We start from the raw sequence: 12,751 nt of genomic DNA on the forward strand, positions 1-12,751 counted from the left end.
CATTTAGCGGACCTCCAGCTGTTGCAAAACTACAAGTCCCATCATGCCTCTGCCTCTGGGTGTCATGCTTGTGGCTGTCAGTCTTGTTATGCCTCATGGGACTTTTAGTTGTGCAACAGCTGGAGGTCCACTAATTGCATATCCCTAGTATAAAGCATGCATTCAGAATACAGTAACTTTAAACATGAAATGTTAATATTGCTAATCACGAAAGTGGGTAAATTGCTCAGTTACCATTCCATCTTTTTACTGAGTGTGCTGCAGTGGCCTTTTAAGGCAATGCCTAGTGGTTTTGTTTTATGATCAAGACAAAAAATAACCTTGTTGAAAAAAATGTTTTTACGTGTGTGTGTTTTTTTTTTTGGTGTATTTAAAATGGGGGGGGGGGTTATTATTTTTCACACCATTTTGTGTTAGCCACTGGGTGGAGCTCTCAGCGCCTTCCACATAATCACTCTATTCGGCCTGCTGGTCAAAAAAATAAAGTTTCTCTTATATTCACCGACCGACACAGCTCCTCTCTTAGCCTATTGGGTTGTTATGCCCACCACTAGGAGAATACTAGGCATTACTTGTTCTGTAACACTCAGAACTTTTCATTTCCGCCCATGGGGCGGTCCCTTGGGCAACAACTCTCCAGCCTGCCATGCAGTCATCGGTTTTATTTTGCCCAGTGAAGAAGGACCTAGGAACCCTGCGGGCCCATCGGTCCATGCTTTTTTTCTGCAGAAGCGTGACACTTTGCGCAAGGTGATTGATCCTGTGATCTGCTATCAACAGCTGGGTGACAGGCTGGATACCCTTATCCTTGTAGTCTCCCCAGTCCAATCATCTAACGCCTGCAGGCCGCAGCTCCATGCTAGGCAGGGCACAACGAAATCTCAGCTCCAGAGGTGGTCGGTGAGCTTTTATGCTCCGGGGCGCACATATGACCGGGCTACTGATGTCTGCGTCAGTGTGCCAGGCCAACAGCCACCCTGTACTGATCAGTGAGTAGGTCTGTGATTGAATGTCTCCCAGCTCTGCAGGACTGGTAAGTACAGCTCTCCCTGCCTCAGTGGGGCTGGTTAGCTGGGCATTCCTGGGAGGTCGATTCAGGGGTCCCTCACCTCCATGTCCCTGGAAGGTGTCTGTGAGGCTATGCTGGTGTCCTGTGCAGCGCTGTACTCGCTGCCATTTTCTCCCTGTCCCTCATAGCTCTGGCATTCGGCGGCCTCTTCTGGGCTTCGGTGGCCATTTTCCTTGTGATTGTCTTTATACAGGACACCGGCGGACATTTTCTTGAAGCCAGAACACATTTTTCAGTGTTCTCTAGCGGCGGCCTGTGCTCTGATGGGCATTTTCCCTGTGTTTTATGTCCTTGTGCTGGATGCTGGGCGGTCATTTTCTTGAGGCCCGAGCACACTTCAGAGCAGTTTCAGTGCCATTTACAGCTGCTTCCACTGACACAGCACATTTTCCTGGGACTCATGGTAGCCTCTTTCGAGGCAGTACCATATGCCCAGTTCCACACCAGAGTCCTGCAGAAGAAAATTTTGACAAAGTGGGACAAATCTCAGTTGTCCCTGGATCGACAGATCCAGGTGAGCCGGTCAGTCAGATTCCCTGAACTGGTGGCTGAGGGCCCCGGTGATTCAGTCCGGGAAGTCGTTCCTACCTCCTGAAGTGGACAGTGATCACAACGGATGCTATCCGGCTGGGGTGGAGTGATGGGGGTTCAGTCGGCTCAGGGCCTCTGGTTGGCGGAAGAATCCAAGTTGCCGATCAATCTGCTCGAGCTAAGAGCGATCAGGCTGTGCCTCTCCACATGATCAATGAGACTACAGGGGCGTCCAATCACGATCCAGTCAGACACCACGGCTTTGGCATACGTCAATCGCCAAGGAGGAACAAGAAGCTCGGCCGCTGCGCGGGAGGTCACTCGCATACTTCGGTGGTCAGAGCGACACGTACCGGCCCTGTCGGCCATTTATATCATGGGGGTGGAGAACTGGCAGGCGGACTATCTGAGTCGCCAGATGCTGGACCCAGGAGAATGGGTGTTGCATCCGGAGGTATTCGGGCTACTGTGCCTGAGGTGGGGCACACCAGACGTGGATCTTCTGGCCTCCCGTCTCAATCAGAAGGTGCTGAGATTTGTGTCCAGGACAAGAGATCCGTGGGCACATGCGCTGGTGGCTCCATGTGATCAGTACCAGCTGATCTACGCCTTTCCTCCACTGAAACGGTTACCACGTCTGCACCGCAGAGTGGAAGTCGAGGGGATCCCAGTGATTCTGGTCGCCCCAGATTGGCCTCAGCGACCTTAGTATGCAGACCTAGTATGCCTGGTGGCAGACTCCCCATGGCACCTGCCATTACGAGAGGACCTTCTGTCTCAAGGTACGATTCTCCATCCTGCTTTAACGGCATGGCTATTGAGAGCCAGGTGTTGAAGAACCGGGGTCTGTCGGTCTCGGTGATTCCAACTATGTTGAAGGCACAGGAATCTTCTTGGAAGATATGTCATGAAAGGCTTGCATTTCCATGTGTGAGGAGAAAGGATGGCATCCGCGCTCCTTTTTCTATATCCAGGATCCTGCTGTTTGTTCAGCAAGGATTAGACCAGAATTTGAAAATATCAGGGAGATTCCCCTGTTGACTCTTTCCCAGAAAGTGGTCTTTCAAGTGGCCCTCACATCAGTCAAGAGGGTTTCGGAACTGGCGGCCTTGTCCTGCAAGTCGCCTTATCTGGTTATCCACAAGGATAAGGCTGGATTCACACCTATGCAGTTTTAGTGCTTTTTGCAGATTTGTACTACAGTTCACTTAACATGGTTTCCTATGGAACACGTTCTGTAGGGCAAATCTGCAAAAAGCACTAAAACTGCCATAGGTGTGAATCCAGCCTAAGGTGGTGTTGCGTCCGCAACCGTCTTTTTTTTTTTATTTTTTTATTTTTTTTTGCCGAAAGTGGTCTCATCTTTTCATATCAATGAGGACATTGTATTGCCATTTCTGTGTCTGTTTTTACATGATTCACTGCTTAAAGCTAATGACTCCTCTCTCATCAAATGGCTTAGTCTATAAATACTAAAGACTCCAAAGAAATGTTTTACTATATATACTTTAAAAAGACAAACGCACTAGTGGATTCTCCTTCTGAAAATACTAGTTGCTAGGCTGCTCATAATCCAGTGGCATAAAAGTTTGTCAAGGATCCAATTTTATTGGTTTTTAAAATGGCAAATTTTATATATATATATATATATATATATATATATATATATATATATAATTTTCAGGCAGGCGCTCTGGTATTATCTGATGCCAGCTTAAATAGCTGGGTCCTTCAGGTGGTTCTTTGATTGACATGAAGTCCCCGATTTTCTGTCTTTATTTTTTATTTTTATTTTTTGTTTCTTTTTTTAATGGGTCGAGGTGATTGCCTGTTTTAACCCTGTAAATCCACATTACTGCATTGTAGTATGCCCCGTTCCCTTGAATGGGTTGCGTTCAACAGTGTTGCTGCCCACCACATGCAACAGTCATGATCATTTTTTACTGTAGCGCATCGTGACTATGGCTTTGTACACCCCTGCCTTAGCAATTTAGTGGGATGGTAAAAATGCAGTTCAATCGCCTGTGGTTTTTTTTTTTTTTTTTTTTTTTTTATAACTACTTCCTATCTTCAAGTATAAACAAGGCCTGAGAATTCCTTTGTCCCTCGATGACTCCAAGAAAAGGAATTTTACGGTAAGTGCTAATTTGATAGGCCAGGTTTTAGGTGCTGTTTGCTACACCTCAATTTTTTACCTCCTATTTGCAAACTTTGATAACTTGTTGCCTATAAAGGAACAAAGAACTTTGTAGAGAATTTTGTTTAACTGAAATAAAGGCATAAGTGGATTGCTTTAATGTCGTGTTCAAGTTCACTGCTATAAACCTTTTTATTTTTGTATCGATTCTCATTTTAGGAGAGATTACTAAAGAGGAACTGCTGAGAAGATTGCAGCAAATTAGAGAAGGACCTCCTCCGCCGCCAAATGCAGATGAAAACAGAGGTACTGGAGCTATAGGCATAAAAATAAAAAAAATACATTGAGGGGAAAAAAATATTTGATCACCTGCTGATTTTTTTTATGTTTGCCCACTGACAAGGAAATGATCAGTCTATAATTTTAATGGTAGCTTTATTTTAACAGTGAGAGACAGAATAACCATAAAAATATCCAGAAAACATTTCAAGCCAGTTTATAAATTGATTTGCATTTCAATGAGAGAAATAAGTGCGACCCCCTTCATGAAACATGACTTAGTACTTGGTGACAAAACCCTTGTTGGCAATCGGAGATCAGATGTTTCTTGGCCGCCAGGTTTGCACACATCTCAGAAGCAATTGTGTCCCACTCTTTGCCGATCCTCTCCAAGTCATTAAAGCGAATTTCCGCCTTTTATTTTATTTTTTTATTTTTTTAAGTCGGCTACAAATACTGCAGCTGCTGCCTTTTAAAATATGGACACTTACCTGCCAGGGCGCCCGCGATGTCGGCACCCGAAGCCAATCTGTCCCTCGGGTGCTGCCGACGCCATCTTTGGTAAGGGAATCGGGAAGTGGAGCCTTGCGGCTCCCACTGGACCCTGCTGTCTCCTGGGTCCTGTGTGTTTCCCAGAAGACAGCGGAGGGGGGCAGAAGTAGAATGGCGTAAATACCCACGGGTGGCATGGGTATCTATGCCCAGAAGTGGGAGCCAGATACCTGTATTAGAAAGGGATCAGTGATCAGCTGTGATTAGATTGGACACAGCTGATCACGTGGTAAAGAGCCTCAATCCAAGGCTCTTTACCTAGATCGGAGTTGCAGTGTATCAGACACACCACACCACCAATTGCCGTGCTGTGTACCCCTATGGGCGTGCGCTGGCTTGTTATCCTGCTTTTTCATATGATGCTCAGTCAGGATAACTGAACTACTTCCTGGCCATCATTCTGCTATAGGCCAGACAGGAAGTGGTTATTGTGCTTCTTCTTAAGCCACTCCACTGTTGCCTTTGCCGTGTGTTTTGGGTCATTGTCATGCTGGAATTCCCACTCGCAACCCATTTTCAGTGCCCTGACTGAGGGAAGGTGTTTCTTGCCCAAGATTTGATGGTACATAGCCCAGAGCAGCGTCCTTTTGCGATGAAATTGTCCTGCCCCTTAGCAGATAAACACCCCCAAAGCATGTTTCCACTGCCATGTTTGATGGTGAGGATGGTGTTCTTGATCATAGTTGGCATTCCTCATCCTCCGAACACAGCGAGTTGAGTTGATGCCAAACAGCTTAATTCTGGTCTCATCTGACCACTACACTCACTCAGTTCTCCTCTCACTCATTCAGATATTCATTAGCAAACTTCAGACAAGCCTGTACTTGTGCTTTCTTGAGCAGGGGGACCTTGCACGTAGTGCAGGATTTCAGTCCTTCACTGTGTAGTGTCTTGCCAATTTTTTTCTTGGCGAGTATGGTCCCAGATTCTCCTGTGTAGTTCTGGGCTGATTCCTCACCGTTCTCATAATCATTGAAACTCCACGAGGTGAGATCTTGCATTGAGCCCCAGACCAAGGGGAATTGACAATTATTTTGTGTTCCTTCCTTTTGCAAATAATCGATCCAACTGTTGTCACCCTCTCCCCAAGCTGCTTGGCGAAGGTCTTGTAGCCCAATCCAGCCTTGTGTAGGTCTACAATCTTGTCCCTTGCATCCTTGGACAGGTCTTTGGTCTTGGCCACTGTGGAGAGTTTGGAATTTGATTGCTTCTGTGGACAGGTGTGTGTGTGTATCTTTTTTTTTTTTTTTTTTTTTTTTTAATGCAGGTAAACAGCTGAGATTAGGAGCACTCCCTGTAAGAGTACTCCTAATTTCAGCTCATTGCCTGTATAAAAGACACCTGGGAGCCAGGGGGATCAAATGCCCATTTCCCTCATTAAAATGCAAATCAATTTATAATTTTTTTTTTTTTTTTTTAATGCGTTTTTTTTCTCTAACTAGGCCTAACTAAATAGTAAGGAAAATGTAATAAAACAAATGTCGCTGTAAATTTATATCGTTAGCCTACCTTTAAAAGTGGACTGTCAGTAGAACAGTGAACGGTGTCAGTAGGACAGGTGTTTTTTTTTTTGTTTTTTTTGTTTTTTTTTCTCCTCCTTCTTGCAATATTCCCCCCACACATGGATGTCTGGGAGCAGCGGCTATGCCTGTGTAACTGTTGCATCCCAATTGATATGAATGGGACTGCTTTCGTGGTGGTGCAGGGAACACTTGTGCTTCCTCATACGTGTAACATACATGTGGCACTCCAAGACAACCCATGTGAACGATGCATTAGTAGCAATTTCGCTTAAAAGTTATGCGTTTGCATGCACGAATAATGGTTTTAGTGTATAGTGAAAATAGTGATTTGATAAACATCTGCACTATTATTGCGGTGCCCAAAAAATATGTAGCACTTTTTTTTTTTTTTCTACAGATCGTGTGCTTTTAGAAAATGTATGATTTTTGGGGGGGTCTTTTCAAATTCTGAAAGTTGTGACAGTGGTAACCTCCCAGATTTTTTGAGTAAATTGTTTTTATTTACAGTTTTCATAAGTTCACAGAAAAAGTGCAATTAAGATTTTTACTAATTTTATTTAGCTTTTTATATTTAGGCATCTAGTAGACATTTTATAAATGTTGAAATGTATGAATCCACTGATTTTTAGTGTATTTTTAGCGAAAAATATTGCTTTAATAAACATTTGCGCAAATATTGCTGGGCCGTAAAAATCCCCTTTTCATTCTACTGGTCATGTGCTTTCAGAAACTCTAAAAAGCTGTGAGGGAAAAATAAAAATGAAATGGAAAGACTGCAAAAATTGTCAGGGCAGCTGAGTTTAAAAGTGGAGGACAGGGCCTGGCAGTAAAGGGGTTAATGGGGGCACAGGCAGCAATAAAAATCTGACTCTTGCCCAGTTTTTCTGCAAAGTTTTTGGTAGATTTTAAGCGATGCATAATACCTGTTAAAAAAAAAAAAAGCACACTAAGGCACTAAACTACAAATCACATTGAAATAAACACTTTTTCCTGGCTCTCAATGTCATGGCAATCGTAACAGAAATAGATTTACACCCCTTTCACACCAGGGCGTTTTGCAGGCGCTATAGCGTTAGAAATAGCGCCTGCAATCCGCCCTAAAAGAAGCTGCACCATTGTTTGTAGTGTGAAAGCCCGAGGGCTTTCACACTACAGCGGTGCGCTGGCAGGACGTCAGGGAAAAGTCCTGCCAGCAGCTTCTTTGGAGCGGTGAAGGAGCGGTGTGTTTACCGCTCCTCCACCACTGCTCCCCATTGAAATCAATGGGGCAGCACTGTAATACCACCGGCAAAACGCCGCTATTGCGGCGTATTGCCTGTGAGTTTTAACCCTTTTGCATTCGCTAGCGGGGGTAAAAGCGCCCCGCTAGCAGCAGAAATGCGCCGCAAATCTGGCGGTAAAACGCCGCTAAAATAGCGGCGTTTTACCGCCGACGCAATGGGCGGTGTGGTGTGAAAGGGGTCTAAGTGCAAATAGAAGAAACATAATAAAAAGTAGCATTGCGCTGTTTAGTCTGGATGTACATGGATGATTAGTGATGTGTTTTCTTGATGGGCATGGATAGTCAATGCTTTCTCTGGGCCCTTCATATGTGTGTGACAAAATAGTAATGGTGGTTTTATATGTAGGTATGTAATTCTAGCTTTATTGGTATGCTATGTTGTTAGATGACTAGTAGGTTGTATTTTGTCCTGATAACATGTTAAAATGCATCTTCCTCTGTTCATTTTATACAGGTGAGAATGCCGAAGACTCTTCTAATGGAGATTCTATAATAGACTGGCTAAATTCAGTGCGACAAACTGGAAACACAACAAGGAGTGGACAACGTGGCAACCAGTCATGGAGAGCAGTCAGCAGAACAAATCCAAATAGTGGAGATTTTCGGTTTAGTTTGGAGATCAATGTGAATCGCAGTACCGGTAACCAAAATCTGCCTCCTGGTGAACAGTCAGAAGGCTCCGGGGTTGAAAATATGGAACTTGCCAATCAGGGTGAGGCTGAGCCTGAACCCGAGCCTGAGCCCGAGCCTGAACCCGAACCAGAACCAGAGCCCGAGCCTGAGCCTGAACCTGAACCTGAACCAGAGCCCGAGCCCGAACCTGAGCCAGAGCCTGAGGTGGAAGCTGAACCTGAAATTGTGGCGACTGGAGGAACTGTGGAAGCTGCCGTAGAAGAGCCTATTCCTCAAAGAGGTCAGCGGAGAGCCAGAAGCAGAAGCCCAGAGCAGCGAAGGATCAGGTCCAGGTATGACAGAAGCCGATCACCCTTGAATCCAGTTGTTGAAGCACCAATTCGAAGGGCTCAGCATAATTCATCACAGACTGTTGAACCATCACCTGTCGAACCAGAGGGTAGCTCTAGAACCAGACAGCTTGTGACTGCATATCTGAGCAACTCTGCAACTGAGACCGAGGGCAGCTCTAGAACTAGGCAGCATGTAACATCTAGGCAACAGGCATTAGTTGTTGATCCTCCGAGTGCAAGCACTGTGGCTTCAAACTCTGAGACAAGAAGCTCCCCACAGCCCCCTCCAGCAGAGACTCCAGAAAATGCAGAGGCTACAGGAACCGGTCAGAGGCCACCAACCATAGTTTTAGATCTTCAGGTCAGGCGGGTACGCCCAGGGGAATATCGTCAAAGAGACAGCATTGCAAATAGGACACGCTCTCGTTCTCAAACTCCTAATAATACCGTTACGTATGAGAGTGAGAGAGGAGGATTTCGTCGCACTTTCTCAAGGTCTGAACGTGCCGGTGTCCGGACATATGTCAGTACTATCAGAATTCCAATCCGTAGAATACTTAACACTGGCCTAAGTGAGACCACGTCTGTTGCTATACAAACAATGCTGAGGCAGATAATGACTGGTTTTGGGGAGCTAAGTTACTTCATGTATAGTGACAATGATGCTGAACCTGGAACCCCTGCTGCTGGTTCTCCTCCAGTAGCAACTGGAGTGGAAATGCAAAACAATGCAGCGGCAGCCGCTGCAGCAGCAGCTGTGGCGGCGGCAGCAGCAGCAACTCCTCCCAGAGCACCTGCACCAGAGCCAGCAGAGCCACCTCCCGTCCCTCCCATCCCTCCCATTCCTCCTGTCCCTCCCATGGAAGCTGACAATGGAAGTAATGATGTTTCAACCTCTGGAACCAGGAGGGAGATCCGTAATAACCGAGGATCTGTAACCTTTGAAGAAAGTGGTTCTTTGCCGTTTCTTAGATTGGCCCAGTTTTTCCTCCTTAACGAGGATGATGATGATCAGCCAAGAGGACTCACCAAAGAACAAATTGACAACCTGTCTACCCGAAATTATGGTGAAAATGATGCCCTAAAAACTTGTAGTGTGTGCATAACGGAATACACAGAAGGGAACAAGCTACGCAAGCTTCCCTGCTCTCATGAGTACCATGTCCACTGTATTGATCGCTGGCTTTCTGAGAACTCTACATGCCCTATCTGTCGCCGTGCTGTTCTGGTATCGGGCAACAGAGAAAGTGTTGTTTAAACCAATTGCTAAAAACTGGCGTCTAAGCGGCTAGCATTTCTAGGCTGGGCAGTGGGGGAAAAAAGATGCTTTTTATGGCCACTTTTTGAGTGGTGCTTAAACTAGGGTTTTGGCTTGGAGTGAGATGTCCTTTTTTTGAATTTAAGCAGATCTCATTTTCTTCCCTCACCAAATGTTAGAATACATGTAAAAGAAGGTGGTTCACATAGAAAAGTAAATCAGGATACTGCTTTTATTTACAATCTGAATTACAAAGACAAACTCCAATTACAACCTGTGGTGGAGCCAAGGCTTCACTTTCAGTGCTGGAAAGATTCATCAGAAGACCCCTTCAGCATTGAAGGGTGGCTGGACTTTGCAAACTGTATAATTAAAAAAAAAGAAAAAACATTTTTTTATTTTAAATTAAATGTTTAATTTCAAAAGCAGCCTTAAATGTTGCAATCTGTGTATTGTCCCTGCCTCCAAGCTTTTCGCCCCAATATACTTTGAACTTTTGACTTCTACAATCGTAATTCTATATGACAGCATTTACCAGATAAGCAGATAATGGTTCTTATGCGCCAGTTACACTAGTTGTGGTTGCCAAATCTTTGTCCTGACTTTAACCTAATTAAAACTATTAACCCAGTGGAAGTGCACCTTGGATATCACACACAAAGATATTTTGGTTTATTTAAAATGCTACAAGGATCATTTTTACTTATTTTCTATTTTAGGTTATGCGTTTAACTTTTGGAGTATATAAGGTGAAATTAACATGACATCTGCAGATCTCTGTGAGTCTGCTTAATGCACAGCTGGAGGCACTGGTATAAAAAAATGTAATAACCAAATGCAATATGATTTGTTTTATAATTTGCTAGCATGACATTCTGAAGCATAAACTCATTTTATTAAAAAAACCAAACCTGAAAAAAAAAAAAAGGTACCATAATAGCACCTGTCAGTCTTTTGTGCTAAGCACTTATAAATTATTGAGGCCTACTCAATATGTTCTGTAGTAGTTCGCTCAGACAGCGTTTGTAAGTTAGTGTATTATAGAGGTTTATGTTTAAAATACTAGCTTCAATATTTTTTCACTTTTTTTTTTTTTTTTTATTATTTTTTTTTTTTTTTTTTTTAATAATTGAGTAATGGGCAGATAACTTTGGTCACAGTACTCACTAACTATCTTTAAAAATATTCAAAGGACATTAATGATTTTTAGTGGTTGGACTGCATCTTTCAATAGAACAATCTGGTTCCTACGTCCAGTTTAGGGTCTTCCTGCTTCAGCACGTTGTGCCTTGCGTTCTGGATGTACTTTCTGTGTTTAGTGAAAGTTTTTACTAAGACGAAGTCCAGCGGATGTCTGCTTCATATAACAAGCCAAATTTTTTTATTTTGTTAAAGTTGATCTGTTGCTGCACAAAAATATTTTTGTGTTTGAATTTTCTTCCATGGGATGGAGTTGGGGGTGTTTCTTACCTAATAAGACTCAAGTGAGGGGGGGCGTGCAAAGCATTTCCTTCCAGCACTGAAGGGATAGGATGGCCACAAAGGTGTTCAAATATGACTCTTTTTACCTTGGTAAATGATCAAGGATAACCTAGTTCTGTAAACTCACTTTAGGATTTGTGTAAATAGACACTTGTCAGGTTTTTCTCATTCTGTATGTCTGAAGGCCCATTTTAATGGCATACTGTAGAAATTGCTGATTTAGTTTAAATTTGGATTATTTATCTCGTTGTGAAATATAACAAATGTCTATGCTTGTTAAAATAAAAAAATCACTTTGTTTAAAATGTATAGCTTTTTGTAGCTGCAGCTCCCCTACTTAATCTTCGCACTGTCCCTGCACAGTTAATGTGTCGCAGACAATCTGTCTGACATGGCGCTTGCTCTTGATTCACATATACACATAGCTGCCAGCTTAAGAACTGCATTTGCAACTGTCTGACCATAAATATATAAAGGGGTCTGGTTCATGTTTTAATATGTGAAATATAACATTGAGGCTGCTAACCTGAACTGGGAATAAAAGTTTTAAAAATTTAAGCATTAAACAGAATAATGCGGTTTTATTTCTGAAGAGCCAATTCCAACATCCGATTTTACACATCTACACATATTCCATTTAAAACCATTGTGCATTATTCAGTTCAGTGTATGCTCATTCCTTTTGGAATTTGTGCATCATTCAGTTCAATGTGTGCCTGTTCCATTGGAATTTGTTCTGATTATGTATAGTTAGGTGGTTTATTTAAACGTTCCTTACAGCTAAATACATCAAGCATGTACATTATTGCTGGGAGTATGCAATGTTTAAATTTACTGCATGCAGCATTCATCAAATACTGCAAGTATTAAAATAAATGGTGTTCATTTAACAAATCAACATTATGTTTGTGCTGAATCTCAATAACCTTGTAGAGAGAACCTGAAGAGACTAGCTGAAATTTACCTGCAAAATTTGTGGTTTCTGTAATGCTGAGTATTTGAAAACTTAGAGCTTTGCAACTCATTACACAGCAGAGCGTATTTATCTGTTCACTTGGAAGCATGTGGACTGTTTGGCTTGCTGTATTTAAAACATACTGTAGCGTATCTTTAGATGTGGTGGCTGCATTCATTTTTATTTTTTCCTTTATTATTTTCAGCTGGTGATCTTATCGGTAACACATTTTTTGTACTAGGATATCATTAACTCACTACTGTTTGTATGGAGGAGCAGCATTGTCCGTTTAGGATGGAACACCTCCCCCACTTCTCTTCCCCATAACAATATCGAGGAGGTGTTTTTTTTTTATTTTCAGTTTTTGCACTTCTCAAATAATTTCAATATATTTAGGCGAAACAATATTTTTAACATTTTGGATAGCGCTAGAGAAGATTAAAACCCTTCAGATTTTTTTTTTTTTTTTTTTTTAGAATAGTAATAGTATTTTAAAAGCGGGTTCAGACACATGAGAATAACAATGTATGAAAAGGAGAACACGGCAGTAAGCATTTATAGTACTTGTCACTTTTTATTTCTATGTATTTACTTGGTTTATGGGCCTATATTCAGGTGTTGACACTGGTATAACCAATACAGGAAGTTGATTCCTGTATATAACCCCTCCTTCCAGGAGTACCTTCCGTTTTTTTTTGCCAGTGTCTAAAGGTATTGG

The 12,751-nt window shown here is 42.8% G+C and overlaps 1 protein-coding gene across 1 annotated transcript in view; it reads left to right on the top strand.

Moving 5' to 3' along the window:
• Positions 1-11,972, top strand: part of RLIM (ring finger protein, LIM domain interacting) — a 30,005-nt gene extending 18,033 nt beyond the window's left edge. Inside the window, 4 exon segments of the mRNA XM_077468439.1 lie at positions 3,957-4,043; positions 7,828-9,024; positions 9,027-9,205; positions 9,207-11,972. Coding sequence (XP_077324565.1) covers positions 3,957-4,043; positions 7,828-9,024; positions 9,027-9,205; positions 9,207-9,596 — 1,853 coding nt within the window. The 3' untranslated portion in view covers positions 9,597-11,972.
• The last annotated feature ends 779 nt before the right edge of the window (positions 11,973-12,751 follow it).

This window comes from Lithobates pipiens, unplaced genomic scaffold (assembly GCF_037356315.1).
Source record: "Lithobates pipiens isolate NorthernLeopardFrog02 unplaced genomic scaffold, aLitPip1_a1.2 Scaffold_1, whole genome shotgun sequence".
In the NCBI taxonomy this organism is placed as follows: domain Eukaryota; kingdom Metazoa; phylum Chordata; class Amphibia; order Anura; family Ranidae; genus Lithobates; species Lithobates pipiens.